This window comes from Solea solea, chromosome 12 (assembly GCF_958295425.1).
Source record: "Solea solea chromosome 12, fSolSol10.1, whole genome shotgun sequence".
Taxonomy (NCBI): Eukaryota; Metazoa; Chordata; class Actinopteri; order Pleuronectiformes; family Soleidae; genus Solea; species Solea solea.
In genome coordinates, this window is record NC_081145.1 from 1,382,820 (window position 1) to 1,408,789 (window position 25,970).

General features: G+C 38.4%; 1 protein-coding gene across 4 annotated transcripts; it reads right to left on the reverse strand.

Annotated features, from left to right (window-relative positions):
* vps9d1 (VPS9 domain containing 1) lies at positions 1–25,402 on the reverse strand. 4 transcript variants are annotated; one of them, XM_058645111.1, is made up of 17 exons: positions 25,265–25,402; positions 24,137–24,209; positions 23,434–23,611; positions 23,145–23,280; positions 22,124–22,235; positions 19,294–19,356; positions 18,349–18,401; positions 16,053–16,140; positions 14,858–14,943; positions 14,399–14,547; positions 13,400–13,738; positions 11,489–11,618; positions 11,171–11,376; positions 11,011–11,095; positions 5,267–5,371; positions 2,704–2,793; positions 1–2,145 (listed from the first exon to the last, which is right to left on the reverse strand). In XM_058645111.1, the coding sequence occupies exons 2-17, from the start codon at positions 24,152–24,154 to the stop codon at positions 2,082–2,084; spliced, it is 1,902 nt and encodes a 633-aa protein (XP_058501094.1). In that variant the 5' UTR covers positions 24,155–24,209; positions 25,265–25,402; the 3' UTR covers positions 1–2,081. The 4 variants fall into 4 exon arrangements, with proteins under 4 accessions (XP_058501094.1, XP_058501093.1, XP_058501092.1 ...); XM_058645110.1 differs by having other exon boundaries at positions 23,434–23,484; positions 25,265–25,398; XM_058645109.1 differs by having other exon boundaries at positions 23,434–23,616; positions 25,265–25,398.
* Between the last annotated feature and the right edge of the window lie 568 nt (positions 25,403–25,970).

Below are 25,970 nucleotides of genomic sequence, written 5' to 3' on the forward strand. Positions count from 1 at the left end.
TTGATATTTCACTTCTCTTTATTGACTCTTCTCTCGTCAGTCTATCGTTCTCCAGCGTTCACAGTTCAGAGATTTAACAACGATCGTAACAACGTTCACATCCTTACAAACTGTCGTTGACATTAACGTAGTGGTTTAATCCACTTTGCAAAAAAAGAAAACGCACTTTCCCGACAATGACAATTAGAATGACAACATTTATTAGAGCGACTCGTCGGTTTCACATCTTTTGGACCCAAAAGTAACAAAAAAAACAAACGTAAAATCAAGCAAACAAATACGACATAAAATAAAATGACATTTAAAAAAGTTTGAATCTTAACTGTGTTTTTTTTTTTTTACATGTTTTAGCTCATAATGTAATCACTGTCTATCTGAAAGGGTTTTCCCGCTTGCGGCTTCAACCAGTTTCCATTTTTCAGAGAATTAAAGGGACAGTTCAGGTTTTTAAAGTGCAGTTGCAAGAGCTTTCTCTACAGCAGCGTGTTTCATAGAAGGGGGTGGAGTCTTTAAGAACACGTTCACGTCTTTATCTCACTGTCAGACAGACTTTTATCAACAGGAAACTGAAGTTTGTAAACCACTCACTCTCCCACACCAAACCTCATAGAGAAAATCAGTGATTTTAGCTCGCAGGGACACAAGAGATGCTGGTCTACTGCTGCCTCAAGTGGTCACTTTGTGTCACTGAAGTCAATGCAAATGAAGGATTTTGAAAGCCGAAAATTACAATGTGATGTTAAAATCACTGATTTTCTCTATGAGGTTTGGTGTGGGAGAGTGAGTGGTTCACAGAAGTCTGTCTCACAGTGAGATAAGGACGTGAAAACAGACGTAGAGTTTATTCACAGTCTTGTGTTTTCACATCAGTGTCTCACACAACTACACAGACAAACTTGAACCTCGTCCACATCACAGCATCAACGCCACATTTATCCAAAAGACACTTTATTTCCACACGTCGTAGATGTTTGATGAAATTTCAACAAAACGATTTTCATTCCTCTGTAAAATGAATAAAATGAATAACTGTCTGGAAGAGATGAAACAAATGTCTGCGGCGTCAAAACCACACAAACAATAATAAAAAACACACAACTGTCCCTTTAACGCCGCTCCAGTGGTTCGTTTATTCTTGGTTCTCGTCCTGTTGATTCTTTTAAAAAGAATCTGACAGACAGAGCGACAGAGAATTTGCATGTACGCGTCACTTCGCGCCAGGCAAGGGGGGGGGGGGGGGGGGCGTGGCCTGAAGCAGAGCGGCGAGTGTCACTGCCCGACTTTGTAACGACAACAAAACAACAAAAAACAGTAGCAGCAGTAGCAGCAGGAGGAGGAGGAGGAACCAAGTCGTGAGAGAACTTGGTTGTTTGAAAACGTGATTCGACGTTAGCGGCGTTTGTCGTACATGGCAACGTTTCCGTGCGTCGACACACAAACACACACACACACACACACTTAAAAGATGGCGCAAACTAACAACTAAAGTGCAACAGTGTTAAAACTTAAAAATAAACACAACGTTAACATTCACTGGGACTATGTCGACCTTTGACCCCCGCGGCGCATCGTTGTCGCCATGACACGGAGCCAGAGTGCGGTCCCTGAACGCATCACCACCCAAAGTGCAATCACTTAAGTCTGTGGAGGAGATTTGGCCATCATTGTAAAATAAACACACACACACAATGTTTTTTTATATTAAAACTAAACAAAAAAACCCAAACAATAAAAAACAACTATTTCTGAGTTTTTATCACACTTTCTCTTCTCCTGGTTTTGACCAGTTCAGTGTGACCTTTGACCTGACGCTACATCCCCCCCCCAGCAGAGGTCTTTCCATTTAAAGTGAAATCACGAGGAAGTGAGAGAATATTTCATCCCGACTTCCCCCTGTAATTTCAACCCCCGTCCACACGGGGGCGTCAGCTCAACTTGACACATTTCTGTCTAATTTCCTGCGTGTAAAAGAGAGAACATGTAATATATGTGGTTGACGTCGATGTGAGGGGTTAGGTTTGAGTATACATTTAAATATTTGAGCCACAGTTTAACCTCAGAGCAGACACACATGTGCAGGTTCAGCTGTCGCCTCTGTGGGGCGCTGCAGCGCACAGTTCAGTGTTGGAAAGGTTTACTTTCAGCCTGGGACACAAAAAAATGTCAGAGTTACGTAAACATCAACACGAAGTATCTTTATTTATATTCACTTATTTGTGTTATTACAATTATTGTGACACCGATTTTAAAGATTTAAAAAAATACTTGTGTGATAAAATCTACGATGTCTTTAAGAACACGTCCGCGTCTTTGTCTCACTGTGAGACAGACGTTTGTAAACACAGAGACACAGGAGCTACTGGCCCTCTGCTGCCTCGTATGGTCACTTACAAAGACGTGAACAGATGTTCTTCAGATATTGCAGACTAAAGCTGATGTGGATTTTATTAGCCGAGTCTTCATTTAAGTGGCTAAAATCCGTGTTATACTGTGTGAAACTGTTTGTAAACCACTCACTCTCCCACACCAAAGTCCAGAGAGAAAATCAGTGATTTTAACGTCACACACACACACACAGGAGTTGTTGATCCTCTGCTGCCTCTATCACTAAGTTCTAATGTCAGATTTTTGTCACTTCAGTGTTTGAAATACTTTGTTCAGATTGACCTCACGTTCATGTCATGATGATCACATGATCTTTACCTCTGAGTTCCTTCTGTGTGCAGAGACTCGACGTAAGCCAGAGCGCTCTGCAGCGACGTCAGACAGTAACCCTCCTCTCCGATCAGAAACCTGAAACACACAAGTGCAAACATCACACCACGATGAGGAACTTTGAGCCGCGACATAGGAACTTTGAGCTGCGACGTAGGAACTTTGAGCTGCGACGTAGGAACTTTGAGCTGCGATGAAGGAACTTTGAGCTGCGACGTAGGAACTTTGAGCTGCGACGTAGGAACTTTGAGCTGCGACGAAGGAACTTTGAGCTGCGACGAAGGAACTTTGAGCTGCGATGAAGGAACTTTGAGCTGTGATATAGGAAATTTGAGCTGCGATGAAGGAACTTTGAGCTGTGATGTAGGAAATTTGAGCTGCGATGAAGGAACTTTGAGCTGCGATGTAGGAACTTTGAGCTGCGATGTAGGAACTTTGAGCTGCGATGTAGGAACTTTGAGCTGTGATGAAGGAACTTTGAGCTGCGATGAAGGAACTTTGAGCTGTGATGTAGGAACTTTGAGCTGCGATGAAGGAACTTTGAGCTGTGATGAAGGAACCTTGAACTTTGATGTAGGAACTTTGAGCTGTGATGTAGTAACTTTGAGCTGCATTCAAAGAACTTTGAAATTTGATATAGGAACTTTGAGCGGTGATGGAGGAACTTTGAGCTGTGATGAAGGAACTTTGAGCTGCATTGAAGGAACTTTGAGCTGTGATGAAGGAACTTTGAGCTGTGATGTAGGAAATTTGAGCTGCGATGAAGGAACTTTGAGCTGTGATGTAGGAAATTTGAGCTGCGATGAAGGAACTTTGAGCTGTGATGTAGGAAATTTGAGCTGCGATGAAGGAACTTTGAGCTGCGATGTAGGAACTTTGAGCTGCGATGAAGGAACTTTGAGCTGTGATGTAGGAACTTTGAGCTGCATTGAAGGAACTTTGAAATTTGATGTAGGAACTTTGAGCGGTGATGAAGGAACTTTGAGCTGTGATGAAGGAACTTTGAACTTTGATGTAGGAACTTTGAGCTGTGATGAAGGAACTTTGAACTTTGAAGTAGGAACTTTGAGCTGAACTTTGAACTTTGATGTAGGAACTTTGAGCTGTGATGAAGGAACTTTGAACTTTGATGTAGGAACTTTGAGCTGTGATGAAGGAACTTTGAGCTGCATTGAAGGAACTTTGAGCTGTGATGAAGGAACTTTGAGTTGTGATGAAGGAACTTTGAGCTTTAACTTTTTAGAATCTTTCCTGTGGTACCAGAGACTAAAAATGGCCTGAGCTGGTTTGTTTTCATTCTCATCATGTGTTTTGTTTTGTTGATTGAGTCGACCACAGCCTGTTCACTCTGCTGCAGCCTCTCCCATTCATTTCAAACCCTTCCCACCCACTCAGTGTCTTTAATGTCCAAGTGAGACTTCATTTTTGAGTTTTATGGTCAAAGAAAATCCCAAATATTCCAACATTCCTTGGCCATAGCTAATCTGAGCAGCTGCTGTTTCGGCTGTGGGTTGATCTCTCGGGTGTGGTTTTAATCCACAAATGTCGATACGTGGTAGGGCGCAGTATCTCGGGCACCACCAGTGTGGTTGGTGCCGTTACTCCGTGGCTTTAAGAAGCAGATTATCTCCTCTGCTGTTGGTTGCTAGGTGACAGAGAAACAATCTACACCAGGAACAGCCACGGTGAAAAGTTAGGAGTGAGGATTTGTTTTGTTGGTGCGACGGAGATGTGGAGCCGTTAGCGACAGGAAGTGTTAGCAAGCGTTTGTTTACCGTTGTGACTGAAAACAAAGCAGTCAGGAAGAGAATGTGAACGTCATTGTTTACTAAAGTGTCAGTTTCTATTGGTCCACACTAAAACAAAACCCCAAGGTTTTTAAATTAAGACTCTAGAAGGTATAAGACACAATGCTGCAGTTTTCAAAATACTCAGTTTCTGTCCATCCACATTAAAACAAAACCAACAATTTCTTTTCAGTTTGGGTTCATCCACACTAAAACACAAGCCCGCTGTTTTCAAAATGTTCATCCACACTTAATCCATACCCCCAGAGTTTTCAAATTAAAAGTCTGTTCATGTTTGTCCACACTAAAAAGCAATTTCTGTTCCAAGTTTTCAAGAATGACGTCTCATGTTTCGGTTTGTTTACATTAAAATGCAACCCCACAATGTTCAGAATAAGTCTCAGTTTCTGTTCGTCCACACTAAAGAGCACCAATCACATTTCATACTTCTGTTCAAAAAACACATTAAGTTTTAAAAATAAAAGTTTTTTTCAGAACAGAACCCCCTGCAGTTTTCAAAGTTAAAGTTTCTGTTTGTTTAGTCTGAAAAACCCTTCAGTATTCAGACTAAATCCAGTTCAGCCGTTTCTAAGCGTCTGTGGAGCGGTGAGGCCACAGGCACGCGTTGCTATGGTAACGTGCGAGTGTGGAGGACGACCACACGTGTAGGCCGAACTGTCACAGATGTGTGTGCGTGACACCAGCCGGTAGCCGGCGTCTCCGCGTGTTTTCGGTACAAACAGCTGGAAACCGTCGTGACTCACCCTTCATGAATGAACTCTTCCAGCGCTGCGCACTCGGACACCAGCCGAGGACACTGGCTGCGCAGGGCCACGTAGGACAGGATGGGCAGCAGGTCGTCGGCACCGCTGACACACAAACAACAGAGGGGGAAAAAAAACACAAGTAAATAAATCGAGCACAAGGGGAAAGAAAAAGAGTGACATTTGCAGAGCGCGATGCCGCTGTGCTCCCCGGGGGGAACTGAGTGGAAACTAAAACCAAATGCAGCTCTTAATGGGCTGCGTGTTCAGGGACGCTTCTTCTCTCCCTCTCTGATCTGCTGGGAGGACAAATTGCCGGCCGGGAGATGACGGCGGCCTGATAGCGTTCTCCCTGTATGCAGACACTGACCGTTTGTTTATCGGCGCTGACACGCACGCAGGCCCCGGCCGCTCGCTTGTTGCCTTGCGTGAGAAGGCAGTTGTGCTGGCCCTCGACTGACCCGGGCCACGTGTAACTGGATACTGTGTTTCTGCAGGTTCTGGAAGGTGCGGACAGGCTCATGTAACCTCAGCACACACACACACACACACTAACAGTCATATCCCTGAATTATAATCTACTGTAAACACACACACGACGCTCCGCTCACACGAAAACTGGCGTCTCTGCATTCCAAGGACACAATGCCTTCTTCCCACACATAAATAGTGATTTGACGGAGATTAGGCTCAATTATGTCCTCCATAATTCACTCAGAGAGGTCATAAACAGCCGAGGCGAGCGTTATTACGTTACGTCTAAACGCTTTGATCCAGCGTGGCTCCTTAATTAAACAGGAAATGGAGGAAAAGTTGTGACCAATTTAAGCCGAACAATAGCAGAGTGGACAAAAGAGGACAAACGAGCCTCCAGTTGAGAAGTGGACAAAGAGCGGAGGGCAGCGAGTGCATCACAGCGTGTGTGTGTGTGATTATATAAAAACCAATGATGCACAAACTCGCTTCATCCAAACGTAATTTACAGTCGAGGCGCGGCAACACATCAACAGAGACTCTGACCAATAAACACGTAAATCTAAAGTGAAGTCACGAGTTTTATGACGAGCGCTGAAAACTTCACATGAAATCAAAGTTTTATTTACAATTATGGTCTCTCTAATCTGTCTAATCTGCATTTAGGTTAACTGATTTAAATCAAATGTCAGAAAAATGTTGAGAAGTGATTTTCAAAATTAAAGTTGCTGTTTCTGCTTGTTTATGTTAACCCCAGCATTTTCAAAATTAAAGTCTCACTTTTTGCTTGTTTACGTTTAAAAAGCAACCCCTTGTTTATGTTAACCCCTGGATTTCCAAAATTAAAGTTGTTGTTTCTGCTTGTATACGTTTAAAAAGCAACCCCAGGATTTCCAAAATTAAAAGTCACTGTTTCCGCTTGTTTATGTTAAAAAGCAACCCCAGGATTTTCAAAATGAAAGTCTCAGCTTCTGCTTGTTTACACTAAAAAAGCAACCCCAGGATTTTCAAAATTAAAGTTGCTGTTTCTGCTTATTTATGTTAAAAAGCAACCCCAGGATTTTCAAAATTAAAGTCTTAGCTTCTGCTTGTTTACACTAAAAACGCAACCCCAGGATTTTCAAAATTAAAGTTGCTGTTTCTGCTTGTTTATGTTAAAAAGCAACCCCAGGATTTTCCAAATAAATGTGTCTCCACACTAAAAACACTACACAAGCGTCATTTCTTTACCCCTGAAAGTTTCCAAAATAAATGTTAACCTGAGAAATGCAATGATCCCTGATTTAAAACTTTACTGGAGATGAAGGAAGTGAGACAGACTGAGTCAGAGCCACGGCCTGTGTTTACACGGAAGAAGAAGAAAAGCAGCAACATGTTAGTTTATAATGAAAAATGATCCAGGCAGAAAATCAACACAGAGTCAAAATTTACCGCCTTCAAGGTCCAATTCTGAGCCAGAACTTTGTTGAACTGATGCTGTCAGTGGTGAGTGGCTTTCACCAGACAGAAATAAATAAAATTCAAATAAATGAAATGGGTCTGAGATGGAACAGAAACAGCTGTTTGAGACGGAGAGTGTTTCCAGGTAACAAAAACACAGAAAAACAGTGTGACGATGAAGATGTTTGTGATTAACCACTCATCCCTTTAATGAGAACAGTAAGAAGTTTGACTGATTAAACTAGAAGTTCATTTATTGAGAAAAATATATGGGACCAGATTCATCACATCAGTTGTTGGATGTATTTTTATCCATTCATTTATGTGCATTTCTTAAAGTGTCAAAATGTCCGTCTGGACTTTTTTTGTTGCTTATTTTAACCATAAAAAAGGGCCGGAAAATGTGCTATTGCCCATTTTTCCAGAGTAACGTTCAATATCTGGCAGTTATTTACAATTCATTGCACGTTAAAGTAGTGAATTAACAATTTGAAATGAAGAAAACAAAAAGACACTGTAGTGTCTTTATTTAAATGTATTTATTTATTTATTAATACATTTAAATAAAATGCATTATTAGTGTTACATGAACACCAGATTTTGCCTGTTAAATTTGAACACGTATAAAATAACATTTGTTTCAGTCTTTGTCTCAATATGACGTTCTGATATGTCTTTGTTTTTGTCCTCAAACAAACAAAATGATTCATGGTTTGAATGATTTCTTTGTTTTATGGAGCAAAGAAACCAGGAAATATTTCCATTTAAGAAGTTGAAAAATGACAGTGAGTAGAAAATATTGACATTTAAGAAGCAAAAAAATGACAGAAAGTAGAAAATATTGACATTTAAGAAGAAAAAAGACAGAAAGTAGAAATTTTGACATTTAAGAAGCAAAAAAATGACAGAATGTAGAAAATATTGACATTTAAGAAGCTGAAAAATGACAGAAAGTCGAAAATATTGACTTTTAAGAAGCTAAAATAAATGACAGAAAGTAGAAAATATTGACATTTAAGAAGAAAAAAGACAGAAAGTAGAAATTTTGACATTTAAGAAGCAAAAAAATGACAGAAAGTAGAAAATATTGACATTTAAGAAGCAAAAAAATGACAGAAAGTAGAAAATATTGACATTTAAGAAGAAAAAAGACAGAAAGTAGAAATTTTGACATTTAAGAAGCAAAAAAATGACAGAAAGTAGAAAATATTGACATTTAAGAAGCAAAAAAAATGACAGAAAGTAGAAAATATTGACATTTAAGAAGCTAAAAAAAATGACAGAATGTAGAAAATATTGACTTTTAAGAAGCTAAAAAAATAACAGAATGTAGAAAATATTGACATTTAAGAAGCTGAAAAATGACAGAAAGTCGAAAATATTGACTTTTAAGAAGCTAAAATAAATGACAGAAAGTAGAAAATATTGACATTTAAGAAGCTAAAAAAATGACAGAATGTAGAAAATATTGACATTTAAGAAGCTGAAAAATGACAGAAAGTAGAAAATATTGACATTGAAGAAGCTGAAAAATGACAGAAAGTAGAAAATATTGACATTTAAGAAGCAAAAAAATGACAGAAAGTAGAAAATATTGACATTTAAGAAGCTAAAAAAATTACAGAATGTAGAAAATATTGACATTTAAGAAGCTGAAAAATGACAGAAAATAGAAAATATTGACTTTTAAGAAGCTAAAATAAATGACAGAAAGTAGAAAATATTGACATTTAAGAAGCTAAAAAAATGACAGAATGTAGAAAATATTTACATTTAAGAAGCTGAAAAATGACAGAAAGTAGAAAATATTGCCATTTAAGAAGCTGAAAAATGATAGAAAGTAGAAAATATTGACATTTAAGCAAAAAAAATGACAGAAAGTAGAAAATATTGACATTTAAGAAGCAAAAAAACAGATAGGAATTAGAAAATATTGACATTTAAGAAGCTAAAAAAATGACAAAAAGTAGAAAATATTTACTTTTAAGAAGCTGAAAAATGACAGAAAGTAGAAAATATTGACTTTTAAGAAGCTAAAATAAATGACAGAAAGTAGAAAATATTGACATCTAAGAAGCTGAAAAATGACAGAACGTAGAAAATATTGACATCTGAGAAGCTAAAAAATGACAGAAAGTAGAAAATATTAATATTTAAGAAGCAAAAAAAAGACAGAAAGTAGAAAATATTGACATTTAAGAAGCAAAAAAAAGACAGAAAGTAGAAAATATTGACATTTAAGAAGCAAAAAAGACAGAAAGTAGAAAATATTGACATTTAAGAAGCTAAAAAATGACAGAAAGTAGAACATATTGACATTTAAGAAGCTAAAAAGTGACAGAAAGTAGAAAATATTGACTTTTAAGAAGCTAAAGAAAATGACAGAAAGTAGAAAATATTCACATTTAAGAAGCTGAAAAATGACAGAAAGTAAAAAATATTCACATTTATTAACTGTTTGCGTTTATAAAAAATTTTAAGTTGAGTCCACAGTCTCTGCAGGTTCTGCTGTGACTCACTCAGCCTTTATTCATGGTCGCGTGTCTTTCTCTGGTTTGTTTTTGGTTGTAAGTTTGAATCAAACCCAGACGGATCGACCCACTTACAGGTCTGGACAGGGAGAGACAGAGTTCAGGCAGGGAAACGGAGCTCCATGATTTCCCGCTGTGTCAGAACTGAGTGATGAGAGCTGACACAAACTGTTTTACACAATGAGTGGGCTTCTTTTTTTTTGATTTACTTTAGTCAATAAAATAACAGGCTCTTATTTTGAAGATAAACAAAAAGATGAATCGAATGAATTGAATATTAATAATTTGGCAACTCTTTTGCTCATCTATTCTTCTGTTTAAGTGTTTTTTAAACAATTAAAATAACTTTCTTTCTTAAATGTGAATATTTTCTAGTTTCTGTCATTTTCAGCTTCTTATATGTGAATATTTTCTACTGTGTCATTTTCAGCTTCTTAAATGTGAATATTTTCTACTTTCTGTCATTTTTCAGCTTCTTAAATGTGAATATTTTCTACTTTGTCATTTTTCAGTTTCTTAAATGTGAATATTTTCTACTTTGTGTCAATTTTCAGCTTCTTAAATGTGAATATTTTCTACTTTCTGTCATTTTTCAGCTTCTTCAATGTGAATATTTTCTACTTTCTGTCATTTTCAGCTTCTTAAATGTGAATATTTTCTACTTTCTGTAATTTTTCAGCTTCTTAAATGTGAATATTTTCAACGTTGTCATTTTTCAGCTTCTTAAATGTGAATATTTTCTACTTACTGACATTTTCAGCTTCTTAAATGTGAATATTTTCTACTTTCTGTCATTTTTCAGCTTCTTACATGTGAATATTTTCTACTCTGTCATTTTTCAGCTTCTTAAATGTCAATATTTTCTACTTTCTGTCATTTTCAGCTTCTTAAATGTGAATATTTTCTACTTTCTGACATTTTCAGCTTCTTAAATGTGAATATTTTCTACTTTGTCATTTTTCAGCTTCTTAAATGTCAATATTTTCAGGGTTCTTTGCTACAAAAACAAAACAAAGTAACGATGACCTTAGACCTTGTAGTAATTGGACGACTAATAAAAAAATGATTGGCCAATACAGATCATAAAAAAAAATGGTAAATATGGGCCTGATTAATGAGTTGACTTCGTCTAGCTGGAGCTTTATTTTGAAATGGCAGCTAATGGCATCAGCACACCTGTGTGTTGCGTTTAAAGACCGTGTCAGACTGATGGCGTTGTTGTATCAGGCACTTTAGTGGCGCTGCAAACGTTTGTGGTAATTTAAAGTAAAAACCCCGGGGGATGAGGTGAGAACTTACATGGCAGCAGTTTTGGGGGAGGAGTCGAGCTCGTTCAGGCACCTGTAGTCCTCGGCACACACACAGATCATACGCAGAGTCCGAACTGGAACAAAACCAGACATCATTTACAGGTTCCATCAACATGTTCAGAAAAAGAGAAGATCATCAACAGACTCACCGATACACTCCAGCTTCTTCTGTGGACAGCAGTTGTTCACCAGAAGCTTCAGCTCCTCCACAGCAGACTCATAGGGGTAGGAACCTTGCAGCACTCCAGGTTCTTGGGGGAAGAGTTTCGGGGGAACGCCGACGTCTCTGGGTGAAGCCTCATGGTAGAGTTTGACACTCATTTCAAAGGCCTGCTCATGTTCTGCGTTCACCTTCCTGTCACAGCAAACCATGTTTGTGAAGATAAAAATCAAAAAGATAAAGTTGTGATTGATGTTTTTATGACATTTTATTACAATACGGTGTCAGTGGAAGTGTGCTGCAGTACCTGAAGAGGGCCACCAGGGCGCTCCACAGAGGCGTGAAGAAGGCCTCCTCGATGCTGGCCAGACACAGATCTTTAGAGGAGGCTGTGTTTAAACACTCGAAGGACAAGAGACACAGAGACAGGAGCTGATCTGAAACACGCACACACACACACACACACACACACTTATTATAAAACAGCAGCAGAAAACTATCAGGGGCATTTTATGCCAGCACACTATACTAAAAACGCGTGTACAGTGTCTATGCGATGACATGAAACCTCTAACATGCACCTGTAAATTCCATTCACTTTCAATGGACAGACGGGCGTCACGTAGGCGTCACGCAGACACTGCACACGCGTTGTTGCACATACGCCTACGTGACAGGTGCATGACGGGTGAACTACGCCTCAAATACGTGACATGAAGACCATGCGTGACTGTTAAGTACAATTCTACATGAGTGTACAGACACACACTGTGTAGTGTTTGTGGAAATCAAATAGCGAGGGGTCATTCATGCCGTGCCACTTGCGAACGCAGCGGACGCCTGTGAGCACGCTCGTCTCAATGTACAAATAATTATTTACTTTATGATGACAAATTACTTTAATTTGTATTTTATATTATCATATTAGCTAAATAAATGACTTGATAAATTCTAATGTTGCATTCTTTGTCATTAAAACATTAAAAATATGTGCCCGGTTGTTAGAAGAGAATAAAGACGCAAATGCCGCTGTTCACCACACAGGTGCTGAAAAGTGACAACGCATCACTCACTGTCTACCAGGACAAAACATATGCAGATGACCAGTGTTTTGTAATATCCTCGACCTGCTGCAATAAAAGCTGGTTGTAGGCTATACCTGGTCATGTTTAACGGGATGATTACATGCTGCGCGAATAGAGTATAGGATGATAAAAAATATACGTACTGTAGGCTAATAATTGTGCCCCCACCCCCCCATGCATTTCATATGCCCCCTTAAAACTGAGGTCTGGCGACGGGTCTGGTCCATGTATTACCAAGAGAGAGCGATGTGACAGTTTATTTCAGTCACACGTGCACACGCTAAGGCGTCTGAAGCGTTGGCTTTAGTACAATAGTCACACACACGTTAACGACCTATAGCGTGTGCACGCCTATAACGGGATGTTGATGTCTATCAGGGACTGAACCATTGCTCAGGCGCCAAACTGAGGAAGAGTCAGTGGATCATCAGGACCTGACCGTTATTCATTTTCTATCTACACAGATCAGCTGTTACACATAGTCTCAGGTTCATACAGGATTGTTGAGAAGAAAGCAGAACTTATAGATGAACGCCAAGCCCCATCAGAGCTGTCAGGATATTTTTTGTTTTAGTATAGTGTGCTGTTCATAGAAAACATGCACGCACACGCACTTATTATAAAACAGCAGCGGAAAACACGCATGCACGCACACACACACACTTATAAAACGGCAGCAGAAAATGTGCACACACACACACAAACACTTATTATAAAACAGCAGCAGAAGACATGCACGCACACACACACGCACAAACACTTATTATAAAACAGCAGCAGAAGACATGCACGCACACACACACGCACAAACACTTATTATAAAACAGCAGCAGAAAACACGCACGCACACACAGACAGACAGATAAACACATGCACATACACACACACAGACGAACACATGCACACAGACAAACAGACACACACAGAAACAAAGACACACACATGCACAGACACACACAAATGCACACATGCACACACACACAGACAAACACACACATGCACACACACAGACAAACACATGCACACACACACAGACACACACATGCACACACACACAGACATAGACAAACAAACAGACACAGACAAAGACGGACAAACAAACACACACACACACTGCCAGAAAACACGCTCACCAATGGCGATGTGGACATCTTTGACGACGACCTTCAGATGCTCCTTCAGCGCCCTCATCTCCAGCTCCTGAACATGCTCCTCGTTCAGCATGGAGGGGTCAGAGGTCACCTCCAAATCGGAGCCTGCGTCGTCTGCTGGGATCCAGTCCAGGTGGGTGAGGAACTGCTCCAGGTCTTCAAACGAGTTCTCCCGGTCCACTGTCACCTGTGTGCGAGGCTCCTCCCCCTCCCCCTCCTCCTCCTCGTCATCACAGTGTGTGTGGAGGTCGTGAGAGGGCAGAGGCGAGTAACCGATGCCGACGCTGCTGCTCCCGGTGCTGGCCGGCCTCCTCTGAATCTCTGTGCAGGCAAAATAAAGAGATAGTTAAATAATAATAATAATAATAATAATAACTTAGACTTATATAGTGCCTTGTGTTCAAGAGTGTTTTTACTCCTGATGTGAGTGACAGCCGTTTTGTTCTGATCTGACCCGAGCATGGCTGCTGACAGGGACAGGAGAAAATAAAACCTACGTCACATGTTCACGCCTTTATCTCACTGTCAGACAGACTTCCCTAATGTGGCTGAAGGACATTTCCTAACGTGGCTGAAGGACATTTTCTAATGTGGCTGAAGGACATTTTCAAACGTGGCTGAAGGACATTTTCAAACGTGGCTGAAGGAAATGTTCTAATGTGGCTGAAGGACATTTTCTAACGTGGCTGAAAGAAATTTTCTTATGTGGCTGAACGACATTTTCTAACGTGGCTGAAGGAAATTTTCTAATGTGGCTGAAGGACATTTTCTAACGTGGCTGAAGGAAATTTTCTAATGTGGCTGAAGGACATTTTCTAACGTGGCTAAAGGAAATGTTCTAATGTGGCTGAAGGACATTTTCTAACATGGCTGAAGGAAATTTTCTAATGTGGCTGAACGACATTTTCTAACGTGGCTGAAGGAAATGTTCTAATGTGGCTGAAGGACATTTTCTAACGTGGCTGCAGGACATTTTCTTACCTGGATGAAGGAGACTGTGAGAGCTGCGAGACATTCTCAGCAGCAGAGCTGGACTCTGGGGGAGGCCTTTGCTGACAATGGGGTAGAGCCTGTTGTAGACACGGTTCTGATGTTTCCTCAGCAGCTTCACCACCGGGTGGTCGGAGCGACTGAGGACACAAAAAGACAAAGGATGTTTCCATCACGCCATCAAATACAGATACATAGATGAAGAAGATTTTTTGGACAGGACAAACCAATGTTTCTTATTTTCATCAACTGGGACCAAGCCATAAAAACAAAGACAAGTCCTAGACAAATCCCTGCTGCCATCTAGTGACTGCATCAAGCAACAGCAAGTCACATTAAAAGTGTCAACACTGATGTCAAATCTGAAACCAAATGTCCCCTTTTTATTTTAATATTTTTTCAAGGAGCGTCACGTCCAACCGGGTTAAGTTTCTAAGGTTCCTGACTTACCTGAGCAGGTAGGAGACGAGACGTGACACCAGCGTGACATCAGCAGGATTCTCCTTCATGCTGGCTTTCCACAGTTTGGGCCAATCCTTTTTATTCACACAATAGAAAATATGTAAAAACTTAATTTGCTAATTTTTCCACTTTTTAAAATATATATGAAAGTAAAAGACAGATTAATCAATTTTGAAAATAATCACTATTTTCATAACCTGACTATTTAATCCATGACTCGTTTGGAAAAATATCAATCAGTGTTAGGGCTGGGTACCGAACTTTGGTTCTTTTATGGCACTGACCGAAATGCTTCTATACTACCCGGTATCGAAACATGCCGTGTTTTTCGGTCCTAAGTTTCGATACCTACGGAGTTAATCGCGTGATCAAGATCTGATAATGCTGCGGGTGATTGGCTGTAACGTTACACGTGGTTGCGGCGTGCAGGAAGAATACAATGCGGTTACGCCCACAGACCGGGTTCACGTGTATCTGTGTCGTTAACTACATGTAAGTGTGTTGTGACGAAGGGGCTAAAAATGCCACCAAGGTCCAAAGTGTGGCTCCCACTAAGGTCAGCAACACGACAAATTTAACGAAGATCCGGACGCGCCCGGCATCGACCTCAGAGCAGGAAGTTGCTCAGTATTTGAATGTAAGAAGAGCGGAGCGCAGACATCCACCTCCTCTCAACCACAGCTCTACTGTGGATGTTACAGAGCCAGAGCCATTTAAAATCTTCATCCATGACGAGTACAGAGTACTGACGACGCTGTGTCGGGATTTCAACAGGTAAGTTTACGTGTTGTATGTTTGTTTACTGAAGTTAACGTTACTGCAGCGTAATATGTGCTTGAACACTAACTTAAGATATGAGTGTGTAGTTTTATATTATGGCTATATAGCTCACTAAATGAAAAGAAAATTAATTTAATTTTTTAGAAATGAAAAACTGGTATGGAAAAAAGTATCGATCAGGAACCGGTATCGAAATGAAGGTATCGGTATTGGTACCGGTATTGAAATTTTTTGATTGATACCCAGCCCTAATCAGCATTCGTCAAACCCTGGGAACGACGACGTCCTCAAATGTCAGAAATGGGACTCGTGATAAAATAGGATTTAAATAGGAAATAGGTTTACTTGCAACGCAGCCCGTGACATTACATATTACGATAAGCTGCCACTCGGTCTTACTCACATGGTCTTGCTCATATTCCAGGACGTTGGTGTAAAGTGTCCGTTGTTCTTGCTCCTCTGCCGTCATCGCACCGGAGGCCACGAATCTCCTGAAATATTCAAATAAAAACACGTCCATTACTGCAAATCTGTGCGTGTCAGTGTTTTTTAAACAGCGCTAACTAAACTTAACTAAAAACACCCACACTAACACACCTTATGCACAAAAATGTCCTCATTCAAACAAAAAGAGAATTTAAATTTGTTTTGCGGTCTTATTCCCCAATACATTAGTACTGTTATTATTTGAGTCTAAAAATCTTTTCCCTTTCAGAAACTGGATAAATGCTGCTTAAAATACAATGTTTTGATCTAAAAGTTGATTTGACAAAGTTAAATTTAAATCTTTAACCGCTGCAATAATTTATTGGTTATTAAATTGATCCGCAACATAAAAAATATATTGATAATTCAAGATTCAAAGTGTTTAATGTCTTGTGTACAGTGTATGGATAGCATGGAGGTCAGGTTTGGCCCCCTAAGGTGAAAACAGAGGCAAAATTGAGTTCCACCGAATTTTCTGAAACTTGGTGGGAAGATTTTATCGACCAAGACGAACAAAAAAGTCGACAGTAACCATGGCCTCAACACAACAGGAAGTCGGCAATTTTGAATTTTGGCGTCTGTACCCTTTTTTAAATGAGCGAGACACATCAAAGGTAAAAAGTTGTGGAAAGGTTTTTTGCGGATTCAAAAGTGAGGTCATGGAACTGGTGACTTGCGTGGGGACGGCAGGGCCCTATCATGACCGCGTGCAGTCCTACTTAAAAATGTTTTTTTTAAATCAAATCAATATTTTGATTATTTTTCTTATTTCAAGACTATAACTGAAATTACTAAAGGTTTTAAATAATAATAAAAAAACAGTTTGTATGATTTTCCAGCTTCTAAATGTAATTTTGTTTCTTTGCAATTCATTAAAACTGACATCATTTTCAGTTTGTGGACAAAACAAAGCATTTGAGGACGTCATCATTTCCAGGTTCTGACAAACGCCGATCAACATTTTTACAATGACCAACTGAAACAAAGTTTTTGAGGATGAGCTGTTTGTTTGCGGCTGATAAGTCGACTTCTAACTGACAAGGAAACAATCAGTGAACGCAGAGTCACAGAGTCGTTCCTTTCAAATGCTTCACTTTGTGTCCACACAAAAACTTTGCCCCAGAGCGTTTTCAAACTAACGCAGTCAGCAGCGTGTTTTTAAACTTGGACTATTGATAATAATAATAATGATAATAATAATAATAACAACTTTATATGTATAACACTTTTCAAAACAATGCGGTGCCTTCCATCGTAAAATAAAAATATACACAAAATGAAGAACAGAATAAAAGCAGGAAAAGAATAAGAACAAATAAAAACAGTAAATATCCAGCCTGAGTGTAATCTAATCTGATTAAGATTAGTGAGTCAGAGCTCCACTGTTCTCACATCAGAGGCAACGACTAGCACACAAACTGCTGATTAAAACAAAAAAAAGAGTGTACATTTTTTTGAATTTTTACTTTGAAGGGTGTTATGACTTCATTTTATTTTTAAGGGTGCAATGAATTTGATTTTACTTTGAAGGGTTTAATGAATTTTTTAAATCATACTTTGAAGGGCATGATTTTTTTATTTTACCTTGAAGGTTGTAATAATTTTTAATTTTACTTTGTAGAGTGCAACATGATTTCTTTAAATTTTACTTTGAAAGATGTAATATTTTTTAAATTTTACTTTGAAGGGTGTAATTTTTTAAATTTTACTTTGAAGGGTGTCATTTTTTTTATTTTACTTTGAAGGGAATAATACATTTTAAAATTTTACTTTGAAGGGTACAATGAATTTTAAAATGTTACCTTTAAGGAGATAAGGATTTTATAATTTTACTTTGAAGGTTATAATGAATTTTATAATGTTACCTTTAAGGGGAAAAGGATATTAAAATTTTACTTTGAAGGGTATAATGAATTTTATGATACCTTGAAGGGGATAAGGATTTTAAAATTTTACTTTGAAGGGTATAAGGAGTTTAAAATTTTACTTTGAAGATTATAATGAATTTTAAAATGTTACTTTGAAGGGTATAATGAATTTAAAAATGTTACTTTGAAGGGGATAAGGATTTTAAAATTTTACTTTGAAGGGGGTAATACATTTTAAAATTTTACTTACAAGGGTATGATGAATTTTAAAATTTTACTTTGAAGGGGGTAATGATTTTCTTTAGTATTTTCTCAGTATTAAGCCGTGAGGTCAGTTAGCATTACCTGTTAGCCTCTTCCTGTAGCCTCAGTCTTCTCTCCTCCATCTTCCGCTGCAGCTAAAGTTTCAACAAACGTCATGGAAACCTTCACAAACCGTTTAGTCGTCACAGGAACAACAATCAAATCCACCAAACAACAACAATCAGTTTTTACTTTGAAAGAAAAACTGGACGTTTCGTGTTTGTTACGCCTGCGAGCAATTTTAAAATATTCTGTGTTCAAAGAAATAAAAACGAATGGCTTTGCAGCTTATAAAACTAACAAAAAAGAAAAACTGGAATACAGAGCGACAGGAAGTAGCTGAAGCTCGTCATCTGTAACAGAGAGAGAGAGAGCGACCCCCAGTGGCAGAAATGACATACTGTGCATTTAACAGTATCTATAGATTATATAATTTATAATATAAAAATGAAATCAATAAATTTCCAACGAACAAACCGTGGATTTTCTACAGATTATAATGTATCTAAATCATATGCAGCTCTGGACTAATGTAGCCAGAACAAACATTGCAATTTTGCTGGTAACCATGGTGATGACTCCCGATCTACAAAAAAAAGTAATAATAATTTAAGGAATAAAGAATTTATGAAACATAATTCTGTAAAATTCTTTATGAAACATTTCCAAATTCATAAATTTTAAACACCGCAATTAGCAAAATCACAAGATTTTTTTTAAAGAAATGTACGTACATGTTGGACAAAATTCCCACAAGGCAAATCGGTTAAAATATTTATAAATCGTGATTAATTTGAAACTCGACTATGAAAAATTGCACTTAATAAAAAATAAATAAATGAATGAATGAATAAATGAATACCCGTTCTCTCCTCCAGACTTGTTAATGCACATTGAGCTCCTTGTTAGGAATTTAAGATTAGGTTTTCCTTAAAAACTTAATATTTCAATAATATAATATTATTTCATATTTTCCTTGAAGGATACAGCGTCCTGTCTGGCTTTAGCGATGATGAGGTTCTCCATCATCTGCCGCTGCAGCGAGAGCTTCTGCATCACAGAAAACAGAAAATAATAATAATCTGTCAAATTGAAGAAAACATAAAACAGGCAAAACATTTTTATTTAAATAAATAAGCTCTGATGTCAAAGCTCCGCAGGAGGAAACACAGGAAATCAGCCCGTGGCCAAGTGGAAAGGGAACTTGGCTTGTAACCGGAGGGTCGCCAGTTCAAATCCGGCCAAAAGGGCTGGGGTACCCCTGAGCAAGGTACCCAACCCCCATTGCTCCCCGGGCGCTACTCAGTGTGGCAGCCCACTGCTCCTAATTCTAGGATGGTACAAATGCAGAGGAACAATTTCACTAAGGGGATTATTAAACTTCTTCTTCAAATCATCACAATGTGTGTGTGGGTAATGAATTCTTTATTTTAATTTGAAAGGGTGTAATCACATGATTTTCCTCTGAAAGGGTGTAATGGTTTTTCTTTCCCATTAAATCTAACGAGACTTAAAAATTTTACTTTGAAGAGTGCAACAATTTCATATTAACTTTATTTTGAAGGGCGTGTTGATTTTTTTCATTTGACTTTTTAGGGTGTAATTATTTTTCATTTTACTTTGAAGGGTGTTATGACATAATTTTATTTTGAAGGGTGAAATGAATTTAATTTTACTTTGAAGGGTATAATGAACTTTATATTAATTTTATTGTGAAGGGCATGTTGATTTTTTTCTTTTAATATGTAGATAGTTATAAATAAATTTGACGAGTGTAATGATTTTTTTTCATTTAAATTTTAAGGGTGTAATGATAACATTTTAATTTGAAGGGTGTAATTATCATTTTCATTTTCATTTTACTTTGAATGGTGTAGGGATTTATTCATTTCACTTTGAAGAGTGTAGAGACGTATTCATTTTAATTTTAAGGGTGTAATGATATTTAACATTTTCCAACAGGCTTGGACGAATATCGACGATACCGCATTCAATTTCATTTAAAGTGGAAAAAAGTTACATTTAAGTGTTTGGCTAAAATGTTTATTCCTTAAAAATAAGCTTCAGCTTTGTAAATGTGAATATTTTCTGGTTTCTTTGCTCCACATAACAAAGCCCTAAATATGTATTTCAGATGGGAAAAAAATAAAAAAATCAACCTACAAACATGAATGAATTAATCAATCATTTTTGAATTTTCCATGCTTTGCTCCTCACTGAAAAAGTGATTAGAATTTTTAAAAACGATGATTTTTCCACCATATTATGATCCAAACAACACCGATTACTGGAGAAAATAATCAACATATTATTTTAAATAAGTGTTAGTTGCACCACTCCAGAACAAAGAGTGGGTAAACATTGATTTAATGTCATATTTGAAACAAAAAAGTGACAAAAGAGATTTTACGAGCCGTTTTTTTACAGCGTAAACTCGTGCTAATGCTAACACAGCATTAGCTCTGGTTGACATAAACGTTACCTTGACGAACGCCTTCAGTTTCCTCCAGTACGTACGCAGCTCCACGCGATGCCGGAACATGTTCCGTTTCTGAACGACAAGTTTACGTTTATTATTATTGTTATTATTTTCGCGGTGGATAGATTGTTTAAAAGCACTTTCTTCCGTTGCGCTTCTTACCATCTTTTCTTTAAAAAAGAAAAAAAATCCTTTTTCGTTGACGAACAAACACGACGCACGGACCGTGATTCTCGAACAAACACGACGCACGGACCGTGATTCTCGAACAAACACGCACTCTCTGTCGACTCAGGTATGCGTCATCATCGCCAGGTGCGTCAGGCTGACGAACGCATCCAACCGGAAGTAGGGAAAAAACTAATTTCAAAACAAAACCCGACAGGAAGTGAATAGATATATTTAGGCAAAAATATTGTTTGATTTATGTCAAACAGTCAAATTACTTACAATTACAACATGTATTTACGAAATATAGTTTTATATATTTTAACTTCTATTTGAGTGAAATTACACAATATTTACCAGGGGTGTTTAAAATACTTTATGGGAATAGACTAGGTTCTAAAAACATCTTTTATTTTGAAAGAATAACTATTAAAATGAAAGATAACATAAAAACATGTATTTTATTACACACAAACATAAAGGTGTGTATTTTATTTAGAAAGAATAACTACTAAAATGAAAGATAACATAAAGCAAGTATTTTATTACACACACACATGCACGCACACACTTCCACACACACACAAACATAAAGACGTGTATTTTATTACACACACACAAGCACTTCCACACACACACAAACATAAAGACGTGCATTTTATTACACACACACACACAGACACAAGAACACACACATACAAGCACTTCCACACACACACAAACATAAAGACGTGTATTTTTTTTATACACACACACATGCAGAGACACTCACACATAAAGACGTGCATTTTATTACACACACACACACACAGACACAAGAACACACACATACAAGCACTTCCACACACACACAAACATAGAGACGTGTATTTTTTTATACACACACACATGCAGAGACACTCACACACACACCGCCATACATAAAGACGTGTATTTTATTACACACACACAAGCACTTCCACACACACACACACAAACATAAAGACGTGTATTTTATTACACACGCACAAGAACACACATACATAAAGACATGTATTTTATTACATACACACACACATACTGTACACACAAAAATAAAAGCATGTATTTTATCACACACAGACAGACACACACACAAGCACTACCATACATAAAGACGTGTATTTATTACACACACACAGACACACTTACCAGAGAGGTTTTCTGATAGGCCTGACCAGGTGCAAGTCTCGCCAAACGAGCTTCATAAGTGGCTTTCAGCTTCTGGTTCAGACGTGACGCTTGTTCAATGGGTGTCAGCTCCCTACAAAACACACACACACACACACACACACACACACACAGGGAGGTTGTATGAGGTGTGTATGTTTCCATGAACAGTTTTGTCGAGCTATGGTTTGTAATTGTTGTACTGTTTTTGTCCCAGTACACAAACAAGTGACAGCCTCCGCGACACTAGGTGGCGATACGTCTTCTTTCAGCTTGTAAGCATTGGGGCTGTTCCCGGTTTAGCTGGCAGCTAGCAGTAGCATGTCATGGGTCATTCCGAGTCTTCCTACCAACCGTTCATTTTGACTGATGCACAGAGCTGATGGCGCTGTGAGCGCCCCCTGCTGTCGACAAGACACACCCTCTCAGTTAAAACGTTCACTTACATAATAATTAAGTCTACGATGTCTTTAAGAACATGTCCACGTCTTTATCTCACTGTGAGACAGACTTTTCCAACAGGAAAGTGAAGTCTGTAATCCACTCACTCTCCCACACCAAACCCCATAGAGAAAATCAGTGATTTTAGCTCACGGGGACACAGGAGCTGCTGGTCTACTGCTGCCTCGTGTGGTCACTATGTGTCACTGAGTTGAGGCTAAATTAAATATGTCAAAAGCCGAATTCATAAAATCAGACATTAGAACTTAGTAATGGAGGCGGCAGTGGATCAACAACCCCTGTGCACTGTGATGTTAAAATCACTGATTTTCTCTATGGGCTTTGGTGCGGGAGAGTGAGCAGTTTACAAACTTTACTCATCTGACGTCTTTTGCTAAGTGGCAGTTCCTAATGCGTTCCAGTTACATCGGAACCCGGAAGTGGGAACTGGGAGTGACCGCGCCTCCGAGGTGTTTCCAAGTTGGTCGTATTTCCGAGCTCCGATGTCAACCTGTAGCTTTTGACGACGTGTCACCGCGGTCATGCGGCGCATCAATCTTACTTTTTGCTCGTGTCATGTGACTCCTCTGTTTGAATTTGCTGGAAAACCTCGGGGGGGAGAAAGGGGGAGTGTTCCCCGCCCCCGTCTGACAACACCCGGCAGTGACTAGTCTTTGTCGGGCTGGATGATTGACACCCTGTATCAGAGAGAGAGAGAGAGAGAGAGAGAGACAGAGAGAGAGAGACAGAGAGAGAGAGAGAGAGAGACACGTGCTGATTGGTTTTCAGGACAAAACCCCTGAGGTTGCACATGTTTGATGTTGGAGGTGAGTGGATGTGTGTGTGTTCACCAGTGTCTGCGGCGGCGACGCCGGCCTCCTGATAAGACTCTGATTGTGCAGCTGAAGGGGAAGTGGAAGCAGAAAGGTCAGAGGGGTCAGCGCTCTTATCAACGAAGGACTTGGCTCGTTCCACGCACTGCTCTGCGAGCGTCAACATCCGCTCCACCTCCACCACCTCCATGTCCCTCTGCTCTGACGTGAGGACACAAAGACAGACGGCACACGTCAGCATCTGTTCTTTTTTTTGCCTTCTCAGCAATGCAAATAATTTCCACATACACATGAATGGGAAACGGTCGAGAGAAAAAAAAGATCAGGACCCAGCCCACTTTGGAGCCTCGCAGTGTCGTCGTACTTTAACGTAGAGACGTGGTGAAACTTTAAACGGGTCACAAGACTCAAGACGTTTCTCTACTAAGTCAAAGTTTTGATAAGTATTATATGGTTTTTAAACAATCGCAGTTTAAGTCCTGTACTTTTTTGTACAGTTTCAGATTTTATAATGAGTGTGTGTGGCGTGGGTGACTGAGGTCAATCTGAACGGATTATTTTAAAAGCTGAAGTAACAAAATAAGATGTTTGAATTTAGTGAATGAGGCAGCAGTGGATCAACAACTCCTGTGTGTGTGATGTTCTCTGTGGGCTTTGGTGTGGGAGAGTGAGTGCTTTACAAACTTCAGTTTAACAGTGACATAAAGACAGTGTTTCTTACTTTGTGACTCAGCTTCATCCAAAAGTGCGTGTGAGATGTAGTTGATGGTGCGCAGGTATTCACAGTAGGCTTCCTGCAGAGAGACCACACACACACACACACACAAACGAGTGAAATGACCTAAAATGGCTATTTTTCCTATAAAAAATGCAGCGATGTGATGATCAGAAATGTAACGATGATCCACATTTAACTCTTTTGACCTCTTTGTTATTTGTTTTTAACAAGAAAAACACAACGATTGAAATCCTGTTTGATTAGATTTTTTAACTTAAGTTAACCAGAACATATATATATATATATATATATATTATCAATGTTCTGGTTAACATTGATAATAAATAAATGGTCTGTATTTACTATATCGCGTGATGACCACTCAAAGCTGCTTTACACTACAGTTTACAGCCATTCACCCATTCACTCACACTTTCACACAGTAGCACATCTACTATGTGCGTGCAGTGCATATTTTCACTCACTCATTCACATTAAAGGCCTAAAACAGCATTGAGTGACATTAATGAATGAACCACTGACTCTAATCTCAGTCTGACGTCCGAGATAAACAAAGGTTAAAAACAAAATACAGTGAAATAATTCAAATAAATTCATGCATCCACCCATCTGTCTGTCCTTCTCTTTATTAAGGGTCAATTTAGCAACTTACACAGATAGAAATTAGCATTATACTCAACTTAGACACATATATGTATGTATATATATAAGTATATACTTATATAAATAAAAGGCCTAAGTATATACTTAAAATATAAGTATATACTTATATATATATATATACACACACAAACAAATATATGTATATACTTAAATATGTGTGTATATATAAATGAAATGTACTTAAAGTTAGTTTAAAATCATTACATACACAAATATCCTCGTTCTACAATAAAACTATGATATATTTTTTTTAATTTTGCGCATCATTCAATGATGATAAAGCTGTATATTTATGAAGATGCTTTTAAAAGCTTTGTTTTTTCTTTAGAATCCATGTATTTACAGTCAGTGAGTACATAGAAAGGAAGCTAACAGCGCCACCTCCGTGCGTTCCCGTCACTACACCGCCGTGTTTCCTGTCTAACGACGCGTGAGTCTGTTTATCACCTTGTATTTGCTCCCCGCGTCCAGCTGAATCGCTTCTTTGGCCATTTTCATGGCGTTTTGAAGAGGTTTTCCTCCACAACTGTCAGCAGCAGCTGCAGCCATGTTTACCTCCACTTCCTGATCCTTCCTGATCCTTCCTCTTCCTCCTCCTCCTCCTCCTCCTCCTCTCAGTAAACTCGTGTCTACTGCCCCCTACTCTACCGGAGTGGCAGTGAAGCAACGACTTCGCCTGAAAAAACGACATATTTTGTCATATTATGTTATAGTTATTCTAATAATAATAATAAAAATAATAATAATGTATGATCCAATTTTTTTTTTAAATACATCAAAAATTAAAGTACATACAATGATGTTTAATATGTATAATGTTTGTTTAATATGTTTAGTATGTTTAATAATATTAATATATTAATAATATTAATATAATAATTGGTGCAAGGACTTCCTGGAATTTATTTATTGTTCTTCCAAAAAGTATAACATTTTTCAGGCATGCAAATTAGTCCTGAAACATTTTTTTTTTCAAAAGTGGTGCAAAATGGCTCAGTAACCTTTAAAACGTTATTATTTGTTTGTTTAAACACAGTAATTTTAAGGTGGAATGAACCTTGAAAACTTCATTTATTTAGACACAGTAACATTTAGGTGGAATGAACCTTGAAAACCGCCGCTACTGGTTGTACTTCCGGGTTCTAATTTTTCC